This window comes from Corvus cornix, chromosome 24 (genome assembly GCF_000738735.6).
Source record: "Corvus cornix cornix isolate S_Up_H32 chromosome 24, ASM73873v5, whole genome shotgun sequence".
NCBI classification, from domain to species: Eukaryota; Metazoa; Chordata; class Aves; order Passeriformes; family Corvidae; genus Corvus; species Corvus cornix.
This window is the reverse complement of record NC_046353.1, coordinates 1,149,724-1,164,227: the sequence shown is the minus strand read 5'-3', so window position 1 is coordinate 1,164,227 and position 14,504 is coordinate 1,149,724. Positions and strand designations below refer to the sequence as shown.

The following is a 14,504-nucleotide window of genomic DNA, read 5'->3' as shown; positions in this document are numbered from 1 at the left end:
CCCGGGCCGGCTGCGCGGCCGTCCCAGGCGTCCCCAGCGCCGCGGCCATTTCGGGGCTGCCCCGCCCTCACCTGCGCCAGGTGAGCGCCATGTTCCGGGGCTGAGCCCGGCCGGGATGCGGCGCCGAGGGGCGGCGGGGGCCGGCGGCCGCCTCCTCCTCCTCCTCCCGCTGCTGCTCGGTAACGGGGGGCTGCGGGGGGCGGGGTGGGATGGGATGGGATGGGATGGGATGGACGGGACGGGAGCGGCGGTGCCCGCGGTGCTCCGGAGGGTCCCGCGTGGGAACCGGGCCGGGAGCGCCCGGGCTGCGGCTCTGGGGGCGGTGGATGGTCCCGGGGCCGTGGATGGTCCCGGGGCGGTGGGCACTTTGGAGGAGGTGGGAAGCCTGGGAAGGGCCGGCCGGGAGCGGTGGGAGGCTCGGACAAAGTTCTTCCCGGGAGCGGTGGGAGCCTCGGGAAGGGCCGGAGCATCGCGGTAGCTGAACGGGGCAGAAGTGGCTGCACACGCTGGAAACAAGAACTGAGAGCCCTTGGTGCTGTGGGGAGACTTTTGACCCGGTGCGTGTGAAATTCAGGCGCTGTGGCAAGAAACACAGAGCAGAATTGCATTAAAGTACCCAAAGCTGGGGGGTTGCGACTCGTCAGAGACGCAGCTGATTCCATTTCTCGGCTCTTGGTCTCCACACCTGAACAGCTGTGCTGGTACTTCCCAGGTACTTTATTTGGAGCCCTTTCCAGCCCCACGGAGAATAGGTCAGGGAAGTTTGCTGCTTTTCTTCAAATTTCAGTGTGGGGGAGGGAGGCCCTGCTGTGCTTAGTCTTTGAATTTTGGTTGACCTGCACACGTGTCGGTATTTCTGGGACAATTTTGCATCTCACAGGTAACAAGAAATTAATCCCTGCCTTTTGTGCCTGTTCCATCAGATGTCTGCAATGTTCTTTCCCTGGAAATTAAAGCCAGTCCTAAAGTCCGAGCTTTTGTGGGTGAGCAAGTGCTGCTGAAATGCTCCTTCAAATCCAGCTCCCCCATCACGGAGAGCCTGCTGGTGGACTGGACCTACCGTCCCCTTGCTGGGGGCCAGATGGAGACAGTAGGTGGAACAGGGCCAGGCCTCTGGGCATGCTGAAAATCTGAATTTTCTGTTTGCTTTGCTGGGCTGCTGCCTCGCTTTGTGGTTTGGGAGTCTCGTTGTTGCCTTCCTTCCCCTGTAAAATTCCTTTGGTGTTCTCTGGGTGAAAAAGTGTTCTATGTAAAGACAAAATAGAACAATAATGATAAAGTAGATAAATTTGTGGGTTTGCCACAAGTGCTGCATTGTGCGCTACACAGAATGACTGTAAAGATTTGATTGGTAGCTTTATTTCTCTTATATAGGAAATACCCTGCCTGGCTTCTTAGTGTGTCATTATTCCTTTATTTTTGCAATGCAACAAGCAGTTCACTCTGCTTTCCTGGGTGAGTGTTTTATTGCCACAATTATTGCCTTTCCCTCTTTGCAGGTTTTTCATTATCAGTCTGTTCCACACCCCACAACAGCGGGGAAGTTCAAAGACAGGATATCCTGGGTTGGGAATGTTGCTAACGGTGATGCTTCCATCGCTATCCAAAGCCCAGTGCTCAGTGACAACGGGACGTTCATCTGCAGCGTGAAGAACCCTCCGGACGTTTATCACAACATTCCCCAGACAGTGCTGGTGGTTACAGAGCGGGGTAAGGCTCCCTGCCCAGAATTTGGCCTCACCTATGTGCTAGAGTTGCTTTCGGGGATTTTGGAACCCTGAGCATCATGTGGGAAATGCTCCCTGGAGTTCTTGCTGGAGTTTCAGCAGGGGTTGCCCCAGCCCCGCTCTCTGAGCTCAGTACTTTGAGAGCTACTGAATTGATTTGGGGCAGGAAGGGACAGGGGAAGCTGTGGTGATAACAGGAATCAAAAGCGTCCCTTTGTTCAGAAGTTTCAGCCTCCGCAAATTGTGGCAGAACAAGTTAAACATTGAGGAAACGCTGGCCTAAAAATAATCTCCACATCACAAGCGCTGATTGTCAGTAATAATTTCCTCATCTGCCCTGCGTGCCAGCCCTGCCCCAAATTCCCAGCTCAGCCGTGCTGATAGAACTGTGTCGTGCCCTGCCTTCCTCTGCAGTGGAGGCGCCTGGCTGGGCTGGGTTTGGGGACGGGAGCCCCGCAGATGTGGGCACTGGAGCCCTGCAGATGTGGGGACAGGCTGTTTCCAGTCTGCCAGCCCTGTGTTTCATGTGAAAGGGCCACCAAGCTGTGCTCTGGGTGAGCTTTTGTGCCAGAGGCTCAGCCAAGCTGTGTCTCACTGCTTTTCAGGCCTGGCCTTCCAGCTGACCTCAGCAGCTCTGCTCTCCATCCTGGTGTTTCTCCCTTCCATCCTCGTGGTCATTCTGCTGCTGGTGAGGATGGGGAGGAAATTCCGGGTGATGAAGGAGAAAGGAAAATGTGGCTACAAGAAATCCTCCATCGAAGTGTCTGATGAGTAAGTCCTGGCTGCAGGCTGGAGCCTGTATTTCCACTTCAGGGTGTTGGCACAGGCACGAGGGATGATTTCCCCACTGTCCTGTAGCACAAACTGTCTGTGGTTCAGTCACTGGTATCTGCTTCTCACCCAGCAGTGGGAAAGCTTTGGGAAATTCCTGTGCTGGAGCATAAACTGAGTGAGTGCACATCCCCTTTTCCTGTCGTTCGCGTGAGGAATGCCGTGGAACTGCAGCAGTTTAGGGTCAGACACTATTTCACTTCTGTAATGAGGTTTATTTTAGCCTGAGTCAGCACAGTGTTTTGCATGGTGAGCTTTGTGTGTTGCATTTTGTACTGAAGTCGCCATAACAACAAAATAAACCCGATAATGCTACCTGTGGTGGCCTGAGCAGAGATGCCACATACTGAAGGAGCCTTGGAGACTGAATTCCCTTCTGCTCAATTCCTTGCAGAATGATTTTTCTTTTTTTTGCTGCAGTCTCTGAATCTTTTGATTGGTGGTATAAGATTTGCCAGCCAAAAAGCAACTTTTGTTTTAATCTTTGTGGCACTTAAGTGAAATATCTGCCTTCAAAAGGAGGCACCTGGCAGCTTTCAGTCCTTTTGGCTTTGCTGTGTGGAGTCAAAGGCTTTTCCTCACGATGAAAAACCTTCAGTTCCATGTGGTGTAACCAGAATTCAGTCCACAGGAGATACCGGAATGTCTGGGGGGGAAAAGTCCAACCTGATGCCGTGCTTTTCCTGCAGGCCTGAGCACACAGACACAGCCGGCTGCGGGGGAAAACTCAGGGAGTGGTGCCTGAACTGTGTGGTAAGTGAAAGTTGGTGTTTTCACAGAGGTTTTGCCAACTGGGATGCTCAAAGAAGGTGCTAGGAGCAGCAGGTAAAGTGTCATAACATCTCTGGGTGTCCAAGGTGTGTCCCAAATGGCTCCTGGGAGCTTCCCAGCTATAGGGACTGAGAACTGCTGGTTGTAGTGGTGGGGAAGCTGTCATGACATCCATCAAATTGATTTCTCATTTGACTTGATTGGAATCAAAGCTGTCATTTTAAGAAGAAAAATCAGGGCTGAAGTGCCAGCTGCTGTGAGGTTTCTTTAGGGGCTCTGTGTGAGCAGTTTGGGGTTGGCAGTGCTGCAGTGGGGAAGGCAGGCAGGCGGTCACCCCCCAGCCCCCCGTGTTTCTGCAGAGGCGGTGGAGATCTTCCTCCTTTCACCTCGTTTTCATTATGACAGAACATTGCTAAACCCTTGTGGTTTGTTTGTTTGTTTCTGCTTTTTGTTTGTTGTGCTCTCTGAAGTGGTGGTTGCCTTCTAATTCTGCTCCTTCCCTTCCCACCCCAGCAGCAGCTCCTGTTAATCAGGTGCCTTGTGCTCCAGCTCCTGAGTGTCTTTGCCATCTGCTGCCCTTGTTTTGTGTGAGTCCTGTGTGCTGGAATCAGCAACCACAAGCATGGCACATTCCAGAGTAATGCCTGCTTTGAGAGGGCTTTCATTCTTCCACCGTGTCCTGCAGAGCAGATTTACCTCAGGGGCACCTTTGAACCTCCTGGCAGTCAGGACGTGTGTTAAGGAGGATTTAAATATGTGTTGCTCTTCTAATGCCAGTGATTTAAAATGTCCTAAATGCCCAAGCCTTCAGACAGGCGTGTGCTGATGGTTTCTATTAGATCCGGGATGAAAAACAGGCAATTACGTAAGTTGAACATAAAATATTTACAGTTCTGCATTAGACACAGCAGGTATAGAGCTGCAGTGTTGGGAACGAGGCTTTGGAGAGGTGCAGGAAGCAGGAAATGCTTTGTGCCAAAGGCAGAGTTGCCTTGGGAGGTGGAAAGGCTGTTCCAGGTGACATTCTGGGAATCAGGGAAGCACCAGGTGGGGAGATGGGAAAGGATGGAGCCCCAGTTTGGTGAGGGAAATGCTGTCAGGGAATGGGAGATCTTAAAAGTTGAAAAATGTCCTCTCATCCTTTGGGAGGAGTCAAATTGGAGCGATAAAATCCTGCTGCTTTCATGTAGAGTACTTTGTCAGGTGTGATCCTTTGCTGTCTGATACCACACTATTTATCTGATCAGGTCTCTGAGAATGCTGCCCCACTCACTTCAATGATTCTGCATTTTTGAGGTGTCTCTAATGTGCTTTTTCAGGCTTCGTATGTGACCAAGCAATTAAAATTGCAAAGCCAATGGAAAATCTCGTTAGGCTCAAAAAGTCTGGGGTGTCAGTGAGATTTCCCTTGTAGAGCTGAGGTGTTTGGGTGAGTTTCCAGCTCAGAGCTGCCGAGCTGCTTGTGGGGACACCATCAGATGAGTGCTGTGGTTAGAGCAATGATGGGGTGTCTGTCAGGGCTGAGAAACAATAATTTGTGCTGCTCAGGACTGTCTCTGCAGGGTCGTGCTGCACTTTCTGGTTCATCTTTAGCTGCTGCTTCTCTTGAAACACGTTTCACTTGTGGGTTATGCCATGGTCATTGTGTCTGGGAGAGGTCAAACAGATTTAGTGCTTATATTTATATTTATATTTACAGCAGTGTTTTTGCAAGTCCTCAGGCTTGTTCAAGCACAGCAGCATTTCTGGGAAGAGTTTAGGCTCTTGCCAGCAGCCCAGCCAGGCTCAGCATTTGGCTGAACTCATGACTTCATTCATGTCTTCACACATAGTTTCTCTCTCCATGTTCCCTGTTCAGGACACAGATGAGGAAGATCCATACTGATGGAAGACTGAAGCTGTGGAAAAATACTAAAATTTCAGCACTGAAAACTGTGGTTAGATCCTTCCAGAGGCTGCTGGATAACCAGTGCAGGTTGAAGGATATGCTCTGCTCTCTGTGGATTGGAAGAATAATGCTGATGGGATAATTCACTTCTATTTAAGCACAAAATAATGATTTTTTTTTAAAAAATCTTTCTAATACATTGGGGAAAAGAGAGTCTCTTGCCCTCAGATCTGCAGGGCCTACAGAAGCCTCAGTGCCTACAGTGCCAGCGTGCCTTGGTTTACCTGCAAATTGGTTTTGTTTATTGGTTTGATTTTTTTTTTTTGGTGACATTCCTCCTTTCCTGAGCCCTGGAAACCCAACTTCTTGAAGTAAAGGCTGCTCCAGCTCTCTGGGCTGCTTGCCTTTGGGCACTGACAAGGTTTATTCTCAGTTTTTGTGGAACATACTGACTCAAACCAGTTTGATGATGGTATCTGGCATCCTCTGTCTTGGAGTGAAGAGAACCTACTGCTTTTGAAGTATTTTTTGGTTTATTCAGCTGCATCACTGGGTACCTCTCCTTCTACTCGTAGAAGTGAAGCACAATTCATAGAAAGCTTTTTTTTTTTTCTTCTTCTTTTTTAAATCAGAAATGCCAATGGGGACTCTGTTTCTGGGGACACACAACCCCATCTACCTCAGCCATGGACTCAAGCACTGCCCAAAGGAATGTTCTGTTTGCAGTAGTTGTTTTCTTCCTCCCTTCTTCTAGGACCCATTTTATGGAAATGTTTAATTGTGCAGCATTACTTCCCCTCGAGGAAGGGCATTTCCTCTTTCCCCAGCCTTGTCCAACAGTGAATGGCAGAGAGCAGAGGAATTCACTCACTCAACCCCTAAAAAGCTGCTGTCTTTCTGTATCAGTCAAATATTCTCCTTTTACAGATGTACTACAGGTTTGCTGTTGATTTTGCTGTGCAATTACCAATAAATTGCATTATTTCATTCTGGGCTGTGGGTCTCTTTATTTGGCTAAATAGAGCTGAACTCATAAAACTGCCATCCTGAGGTGTAAAAATTGTCGTGTGATGATGGGTAAAGGTTTTTAGGGAGCAGATTTAACCCAAAAGGGGACAGGTACCAGGTCCCCCCTCAGCAGCTCTGGGCTGGCTGCAGGTTTCAGGTGTGGTGACGTTCCCACTGAGAAGTAGGTCAGCTGTAGATCTGTGCCTCCAGATAAAGAAATAAAATTTTCTCCTGTCTACTATAAAGCAATATTTAAAATGTCTGTGCTCCCTGGTGACACAACACCTCTGTCAGCCAAAACAGTCCTGGGAAAGGTTTTTGGGGGGATTGTGCAGCCTGCAGGAAGTGGCTTTGCTGTTCCCCTCTCAGCACTCACACCCACATGACTTCTCTGTGAAAACCAAAGGCTCTTTTTTGCTGCAAAATGTTGGATTTCAGCTCTGCCTCCTTGGCCATGAGTGTGCTGGATCCTGGGCAAAGCTCCCTGGTGCAAAGCTGAGCTGCCACCTTGGAGCTGTGACTGGTGCTGAGCTTTCTCTTCCTCTGCCGCCCACATGGAAATTTCTCGGTGCACCATGCAGAACAGGGCGCTACTGGAATGGAGAACAGGAGCTGCTCTGGTGTTTCAAGGAAAGAGGAAGGGTGAAAATGGCCTTTCGAAGTGGCCAGGAGGGGAAGCAGTGATGAAAATCAGTGGCTGGTGTGTGTTTCCGAAGGAAGCAGCTGCCCATGCTGTGCCAGGCAGGCCCAGGGGCCCTTCAGCCCCTTGAGGGGTCTGGCAGCAGCAGGAGGAAGGCACAGCCCCATCACTCAGTGTTGCTGCTGCCTCACTGGGACAAGATCCAGCGTGCAGCAGTGACAGCTCTCCAACCAGCTCTGAGCCCCGAAAAACAAAGCAGGAGGGAGCACAGGGTGTGGGCCAGCAACCTCTGTGTCCTGGACTGGTCATCGTGACTGGTCAGGCCAGTCTGCCCCGCTGGGCCTGAGGCACAGCCGTGCCTGTGAGCTGCCTCCTGAAGCTGCCCCTTCGCCCCTCTCAGGCAGGTGCACCTGCAGTTGGTTTCTCCTCTCTGGTGCACATCCTAATTTGCTGTTCCGCTTTCTCTTGCGTGTGAAAGTGACCACCAGACTCAACCTTAAAGAAGGAACTGCCAAGAAAGGTCTTGCATATGCGACCTCGGGATGATTCAGAGTAGCTGAATCAGTCGCTGAAGAAGCCTTCATGCTAGACAAGCTGGCTTCCCCAGGCCACACTAGGTGAGTATTTTTTGCTGTAATATTTATTCCTGGATGCTTTTTCATTTGTTTTTCCCAGGAAGAGAACCAGGGGAGCAGAAGTGCTGGCGACTCAGATGCCACGTGCAAAAGCAGGGAGATGTGAAGGCCACACGGTGTCCGTGCCCTTTCTCCCCTGATCTCTTTGGGAGAGGCTATTTGGATGTGTCAGCACTGGCACACGCCGCACAGCTGGTGAGTGGGTGCTGGCTCCAGCTGGTGCCTCCCAGCACCCTCCCACTGCTGTGTGGCACAGGGGGAGACCCTGCAAAATGTGTCCCCAGACGGGACCAGAAATCCTTCTCGAAAACAGGGCAATAAATCCAGCAAGGACTTGGTGGCACATAAAGCCCAGAGCCCCAGCAGCTCAGCTGCAGGGACTTTTTGGAGGTTCTGGGCATACAAACCTCAGCTTTCTGCAGCTGAGGACTGTTTGTGGAGCTGGCTGCTATTTTGGCTGCTGCACAGGGGTGGTCCTGGGAGGGTGGAGCTCTGCAGGTTTTGGCAGTGTCTCTGGGAAAGCAGGATGCTGTGTCTGCTGCCCTGAGCTGTGCTGGCCGTGCTGAGGGCCCTGGGGCTGGGCAGCAGTTGTGTTTGTAGGTCGGGTGTGCAAAGTGTGTCACGGCAGAGCTGCACAGAGCACAGCCAACCACGCAAAAACCCAACCCCAGAGGGCTCCTGTGTTTTCAGAGGCAGGTGGGAGAGGATTCCAGAAGGTTTGCTGCCACTTCTCAGGATATTTTGTTTGTGGAAAGGGCAGGGTGATGAAGGTACAAAGCTGTAGTGACTTTCTCAGCCTAGAACTGATCCAAGGGTCCCGAGCAGCTGATTCTGGGCCTGGAATCCCTCACTGTGGCTGACCTTTAGATCCTCTTGCTTGCATGATGGAGCAAAGAGAGAGAAGCCACCAAGATGCCAGAGATGATTCAGCTCTTGTCTTTCTATTTCTATTTCATTTCTGCAGTATTGGAAAATACGTGCTGGTAATGGCAGCCTCAATTCCAGCTTCATGTGGGGCAGGAGAGCTGCTCTCAGTAACTTTTTACCCTTAAATAAGTTTGGAATGGCCACAGCTGGGGTTCGTGGAGCAGGGACAGGGCAGCAGGGTGCTGCCTCTTGCCTTCCTTTGGACACTGGCTGGCACATTCCCGGTGGTGACAGCCAGTCCTTCCCTGGGCTGCAGGAGAGTTCTGTGATGTGCAGGAAGGAGATGTCAGCTTTATTCTGAGAGATGTGGAGCAGGTCAAGCTGAATCCAGGGACCAAGTGTGGCACTGCTCCAGCAGAACCTCTCACCGTGTGCAGCACCCAGGGGCAAGGATTTAGTTCTGGAGTAGGGGGTCTGTGTTTTAGAACCAAGCTTCTCTGATTCTGTCATATTAAAAACCTCCGATTGCTTTGGGAGCAGAGTCAGCACCTGCGAACATCTCAGCTCAGATGTCAGAGGCTCGACCCCCAAACCACCGGAAAGATTCGTGACTTAGGAGAAAACACGAAGGGGTTTAGGCTGAGCCCTCTCCCCCACGCTCGCTCTTCCTCTCCCGGCTCAGCGCGGTCTCACAAACCAGAGCCCTGCTCCCTGCCCCCTGTGCTGCGCTGACTTTCAGCCTCCCAGCCTCAGAGGCTGCACATCACAGTCTTCCTCTGACCTTGAGCCTGTTGCCAGTCCTTGGTGTCCTGCCCCAGGGGACACTGGAGCATGTGTCACCTCTGCTCTTCTTTTCAGAGTGAGAAGATGTTGCTGAGCCTGACCCTGCTGCTGACATGGCTGGGTGAGCACTAAGTTTTATCTCCCTCTGCTTTCCCCCCTGCCTTTGCTGTGAGACCCATCAGTGCCTCTCCTCCTGTGGTGAGAACCCCTTGGGGCTGCTCCTCTCCTGGGTGCCCGTCCCTCCTCTGGCCCTGCGTGTGCTCATCTCCCCTTCCCACAGACCTCCCCTATATAGGCTGCAAACTGCACTGGCATCCCTGGATGTGTCCTGTGTTTAGGCTCCAAGGCTTTGAAAGAAGCAGAACTGCTTCGCCAAGTCTAAATACAGGGAGAGGTTTCCAAGGTATTGATTTTGGCTCTGCTCAAGGCAAGGAGCTCCCTTGGTCCTCTCCGCTGGCAAATATTTGTCATTTTCAGCTCCTCAGCTGGTCAAGACCAACAGAACTTGTTTGGGAAGCTGCAGCACTTTGCATTCATTATTTACAGGGCTTCAGACAAACACTTGGTGCTTGGCCAGGGCCCAGCCCTCGGTGGTTGTGGACAGGCTGAGCAGAGTAGCCCAGCCATGAGGACGAGCCTACCTGTCTGAGCAGCTCCTGCTGAATCAGCTCAGCCAGCTCTCAGCAAACAACAGCCAGAGCCTCAGCTTCCCCTTGCAGCTCACTGCAGGCTCTGAGGCAGGTGGGGTTCCTGCTGACAAGGCCCAGTGACATTTTCTGCCCCACTCATTTCAGACAATCGTTTAGTTCGGAGAAGACCTTTAATCCCCTTCCTGCCACACACTCTGCAGCCAGCGAGCAGCAGCTGCTTCATGCCGGTTGTCAGCTCTCTGCTCTTTGATGTTCCCCTGGTTTGCTTTTTTTCCCACTGTCCAGCTTCTCTAGAAACCCCAAGCTGTGTTTACGTGGCCAGACAAGTACAAGCCCAGGTCTGGAGCCTGTGAGCAAAGGGGAAGGAAGCCAAATGGGCAGTGAGGGAGGAACTGAAGCGTTTCATGTGAAGCGCTTGAATTGCCCCTGGCCTGGTACAGATGAGAGCAGCACAGGTTCTCCCAGCCAGTGACTCACAGGCACAGCCCTGCAGGAGCTGCAGACTTTGGCTCCGAGGCGTGCAGGGCAAGGGTTGTGCATCCCAGCCTCCTTTCGGCTGGATCACACGGCAGCAGCCCTTGGTGTGGCGGCGGGAGGATGTGCTGCCCCACATCCCAGGCACGCCACGAGCAGGGGTCAGGCACAGGTTTGGCCTCTGGACTGGTCAGGGCCGGGAGCCCCAGGCTTCCCTGGAGAGGAGACAGTGATGGGGACAGGCAGGCTGCACCTGGCCGTCCTCCCTGGGCTCATCCTGCTGTCCTTGTACCCGGCAGAGCGATGCAGCGGGGCTGCCGGGGTGTTCATGGAGCCTCAGCTCCAAGCTAGGGCTGGGGACTCTGTGCTGCTGCGGTGCCTCTTCCTAGACCCCGACAGCAAGGGATGGACCCTGCACAAAGTGGACTGGCTGCACAAGGCAGGAGCTGGCACTCAGGTGGGTCAGGACAGGGGTGGCGAGGAGGGGACACGGGGGCCGGTGGCAGGGGAGCAAGGCAGCTGTGGGGAGGCTGTGGGGAAGCCCATCCGCCTGTCCCCAGGCCACGAGGAGAGGAAGTTTCCATAAGGGGAAGAAGGGTCCCCGCGTGGTGGCGGGACCCGTCCGCATGGCCCCGCAGCACCGGGGAAGCACCGCTCTGGCTGCTGCATCCTGGAGCCTTCCCAGAGAGCGCCGGGCTCTGTGCGAGGAGAACAATCCACGGGATAAGGAGAGAACGTGAATCTGAGGGCTCTTGAGGGCGGACAGGACACCTGACATCCTTCACCTGTGCCCTGGCAGGAGGAGATGGTGTTTTATTACTACAGCAACTACGGCGTCCCCGTGGGCCGCTTCAAGAACCGGGTGCAGTGGCAGGGGAACATGTCCCGCTGGGACGGCTCCATCCGGCTGCAGGACGCGCGTGTCAACGACAGCGGCATCTACGAGTGCGAGCTCCGGCTGCTCCAGAACAGCAGCATCTTCCGCAGCCGGACGGTGCTGCACGTCAGCCCCGCGGTACTCAGAGGTGCGTGCCGCGCCCCGGGGCTGCTCCCTCCGCCCGCAGGCTCCCGGAGCTGCCCGCGGTGCCATCCCCTGCCCTGGTGTCTCCCCGGCAGGAGGAGGAGCAGCAGACGCCGAGGATGCGGCGCCCCCGAGAGACTCTGGGTTCTGGTCGGCCGTGGTGGGCTGTGGCTGCGTGGCCGTGGTGGTGGCGTTCCTGGCCGGGCTCTGCGTGAGGAAGAGGTACCGGCGCTGGCTCTGGGTTTAGGGGGGTGAGAAAGCACCTCCCTGCAGCCCCCCCTGCGCTGCTCTCGCTGCTTTGCCCTGACCTTCTCGGGTGCGACTGTTCAGCTCCGCAGGTGTGGGGTGCAGCCTCCTGCTGCCATCTAGTGTCACCCTGCCCTGGCCGGTGTCCCCTCGGCTCCCAGACCTCCTGGGCTGTGCCCAGGCAGCAGAAACAAAGGGATGGGCAAAGGGATGCCAGTGTCCCGGGAGAGGGAGGGAGGGACAGGAGCAGCGGGTGTTGCTTCTCGCCGGAGGTGACACTGCTGCTGCCTTCCCTCGAGGTTTGCAACCAACACGGCCCTGGAGAGGATGGGGAAGAGCAGCAGCAACAACAAAGCAGAGGTGAGAGCTGAGGCTGGAGGGATCACTGGGGTTGGGTGTGTGGGCCCAGGGCTGGGTAGGCTGAAGGAGGGGATCCCACACTGCCCAGGCACGAGGGGCCATTTGCTGGCCAGCTCCAACCGTGTTGCTTGCCCTGTAACTGGGGTCAGGCAGCCCCTCCGTGTTTGGGGCTGCTCGGTTCCAAACACCCCGATCTGCCCTTTGCAGGAAGCAATTTACTCCTCAATCCCTGGAGCTGAGGTACCCAAGGCTGAGCAGGAAGCAAAGAAGAAAAGGAGAGCTGAGGACACGTACATAACCATGGTGAGGAGCTGCAGCAGGCATGGTGGGACCCCCACATCGCTGTCCCTGTTACCAGGGTCACGGCATCCAGGGCCTCACTCCCCATGCCAGACCCCAGCATCCCGTGCCCCCTGCCCCCTCCAAACCCACCCTGGTACCTGTAGTGAGGCTCACACCTTGTCGCTTGCTCCCTGCAGCACCCCTCTCACTGCCGGGACAACGGCATCTACGTGCAGCTGGCCAAGAGGGCGATCCCGTCGGAATGGATGGCAGAGGGGACACAGGGGGATGGGCAGAGCAAGGAACCCCACAGCAGGCCACAGGAGGCACTTCCCTGGGCTCCAGAGCGGGAGAAATAGCTGTGCTGTGGGATGGCAGCCCCTTGTCCAGGAGTGTCCAAGACAGCTTCGTCCGTCTGAGGACTGAGAACTGGTGACACGTCACTGTGTGCTCCGTGCCAGGCACTGCTGCGGCACAGCCCAGCCCAGCTGTCTGCAGGGAACCAGGGGACACCTGGGCCTTGCCCCCTGGTCTCTGGAGAGGGGCACAGTGGGCACAGCCTCATGCTCCAGCTTTGATCCTGGCACAGGATAAGGATCTCCAGGGGGGAGATGCAGCAGGAGCCGTCACGTTATTTTTCTGTAGATAATAAAACTCAGGGAGTCTTCCCTGACCCTATCTTCGTTTTACCTCCTGCCTAAGCGTGTGATGTCCAAGTGTGCCAAAGTCTGCCTGGCCCAGGGCCTGGGAGCCCCTGCACCCTTGTGCAGCCTCGCATGGGCACCCACCAGCCCCGCTGGCTCCAGGCGGGAACAAAGCCAAACGGGACAAAAAAGGGGTCCCTTGGCAGCAGGATGGGGACGGAGGGGTTCAGGACAAGAGCCCGCGGGCAGTGGGGTCCCCCACGTGTGTCCCCTGGCCACGCGTGAGCAGCCGGGTGACGCGCAGCGCTGGCCGGGGGGAGCCCGGCAACCCCTCCCGGGCCGCCGGGGCAGCGTCTGGGCCGGCGCTGGCGCTGCTCCCGCTGTGTCTCTGGGTGCTGGGCGCTATCCCCGCTGTCGCGCTCTATCTTTAGATGTTTGACACCTCCAGGTGCGGAGGGAGCCGGGACCCTCCACCTCCCACCGCTGCCGGGAGACTGCAGCGCCGCGCTGCGCTCCTTGGTTCTCGTTGACACCCTGCTCTCTTTTCCCGCAGGCAGCCGCGGGACGGGATTCGGGAGGAACCAGCCCCCGGAGCTGGATTTGGGAGGGTCGGGGCTCGCACAGGGCCTTTGTAGGGTCGTGGGAGCTGTAGCAGCAGAGCAGAGCGGGCTTTGCCTGCCCAGGGTGGGTGGGAAAGGGCTGTGTGTGCAGTGAGGGTTTGCTGAGCGGGGCTGCTGGGACACTCCCGTGCCTTCTCTCCCGGCTGTCTTGCTTCCCCTCCGGACTCTGGTCAGGCAGCAGAGCCCCCCTGCACCCCTCCTGCCTCCTTGCTGCCCTTTCCGTGCCTCCCCAGGGCTCTGCTGCACAGGAACCAAGGTGTGCCCTGGCTCCGGGGCATCCCTCTCCTCTCTCCCCAGTGATGCTGTCCCAGCAAAAGCCACCACCCCGTGTCCCGGGGCCTGAGCAGCTCTGTCACTGCCACTCCGGTCTCCAGGAGGTCTTCTTGTCTTTCCTGCACCCATTTCTGCAGCCTGAATCCAGGTTTGGAGCCCAGGGCCAAAAGGCTTCCTTGACTGATGGTGCGAAGGGGACCAAAGACTTTCTCCAGCCCTGTTACTGCTGGGCAGAGGCTCCCCGTCCCAAGGGCTGGGTGAGGAGAACTGTTATCCTGGGAGGAGGTGCTGCTGGAGAAGGGGAAGGAGCCTCCAGCAGAGTCTGGCAGCGCTGGGAAGCGATGGAGCTGTCCGGGAGCGCGCAGGTGACCGGGAGCACCTCCACCTGCTGCAGCCTACCTGGGGCATCCCGGCTGGGCGCCTCGGGCCCCTCTGCTCTCCCCAGCCCGGAGCAGCCCCTCTGCTCCCTGCCCGGCTCCAGGAGGGCATTTCCAACGCTCCTGGGCCCCGCTGGGCTCTCCAGAACGGGAACTGCTGCTGCGGGCGGTGTGAGCGGGGCTGGCCGCCAGCCTCCAGCAGGGCACAGGGGACACACCTGCACGTCCCCACTGCACCCGGGGGGCTGCGGGGGCCGCGGGCACCCACCGTGTGCCACAGCCCCTGCTCAGAGCAGGGAGCCGGCAGTGCCAGGAGCTGTCGCCTGCAGTTCAGGGGAAAATTTTTCCGCCCTCCCACTCCGGCGGCTGCAATCCACCAACCACAGCATTTACTGCTTTTTTTCGCC

The 14,504-nt window shown here is 55.7% G+C and overlaps 3 protein-coding genes across 5 annotated transcripts; 2 read left to right on the top strand and 1 right to left on the bottom strand.

Moving 5' to 3' along the window:
• The first annotated feature begins 90 nt into the window (after positions 1–90).
• MPZL3 (myelin protein zero like 3) lies at positions 91–6,204 on the top strand. The gene is made up of 6 exons (XM_039565024.1): positions 91–179; positions 924–1,090; positions 1,500–1,710; positions 2,333–2,498; positions 3,248–3,311; positions 5,188–6,204. The coding sequence occupies exons 1-6, from the start codon at positions 116–118 to the stop codon at positions 5,212–5,214; spliced, it is 699 nt and encodes a 232-aa protein (XP_039420958.1). The 5' UTR covers positions 91–115; the 3' UTR covers positions 5,215–6,204.
• An 813-nt stretch (positions 6,205–7,017) lies between these two features.
• Positions 7,018–12,872, top strand: LOC104692177 (junctional adhesion molecule-like). 2 transcript variants are annotated; one of them, XM_039564812.1, is made up of 8 exons: positions 7,018–7,695; positions 9,226–9,271; positions 10,574–10,731; positions 11,074–11,299; positions 11,391–11,517; positions 11,841–11,901; positions 12,109–12,204; positions 12,381–12,872. In XM_039564812.1, exons 1-8 carry the CDS (start codon positions 7,516–7,518, stop codon positions 12,540–12,542), a joined length of 1,056 nt encoding a protein of 351 aa, XP_039420746.1. In that variant the 5' UTR covers positions 7,018–7,515; the 3' UTR covers positions 12,543–12,872. The 2 variants fall into 2 exon arrangements, with proteins under 2 accessions (XP_039420746.1, XP_039420747.1); XM_039564813.1 differs by having other exon boundaries at positions 7,032–7,482.
• LOC120411241 (microtubule-associated protein tau-like) lies at positions 11,055–14,361 on the bottom strand. 2 transcript variants are annotated; one of them, XM_039564816.1, is made up of 3 exons: positions 12,342–14,361; positions 11,604–11,859; positions 11,055–11,502 (listed from the first exon to the last, which is right to left on the bottom strand). In XM_039564816.1, the coding sequence occupies exon 1, from the start codon at positions 13,847–13,849 to the stop codon at positions 12,881–12,883; it is 969 nt and encodes a 322-aa protein (XP_039420750.1). In that variant the 5' UTR covers positions 13,850–14,361; the 3' UTR covers positions 11,055–11,502; positions 11,604–11,859; positions 12,342–12,880. The 2 variants fall into 2 exon arrangements, with proteins under 2 accessions (XP_039420750.1, XP_039420749.1); XM_039564815.1 differs by having other exon boundaries at positions 12,360–14,361.
• Positions 14,362–14,504: the final 143 nt, after the last annotated feature.

Bases quoted from the DNA above. Each gene is read 5' to 3' on its own strand.
- LOC104692177 (XM_039564812.1), top strand. From the start codon at position 7,516: ATGCTTTTTCATTTGTTTTTCCCAGGAAGAGAACCAGGGGAGCAGAAG. The intron at 11,300-11,390 runs GTGCGTGCCGCG...TCTCCCCGGCAG, and splicing joins CAGCCCCGCGGTACTCAGAG to GAGGAGGAGCAGCAGACGCC. The intron at 11,518-11,840 runs GTACCGGCGCTG...CCTTCCCTCGAG, and splicing joins GGGCTCTGCGTGAGGAAGAG to GTTTGCAACCAACACGGCCC.
- LOC120411241 (XM_039564816.1), bottom strand. From the start codon at position 13,849: ATGGGTGCAGGAAAGACAAGAAGACCTCCTGGAGACCGGAGTGGCAGT.
- MPZL3 (XM_039565024.1), top strand. From the start codon at position 116: ATGCGGCGCCGAGGGGCGGCGGGGGCCGGCGGCCGCCTCCTCCTCCTC. The intron at 1,091-1,499 runs GTAGGTGGAACA...CCCTCTTTGCAG, and splicing joins CTGGGGGCCAGATGGAGACA to GTTTTTCATTATCAGTCTGT. The intron at 2,499-3,247 runs GTAAGTCCTGGC...CTTTTCCTGCAG, and splicing joins TCCATCGAAGTGTCTGATGA to GCCTGAGCACACAGACACAG.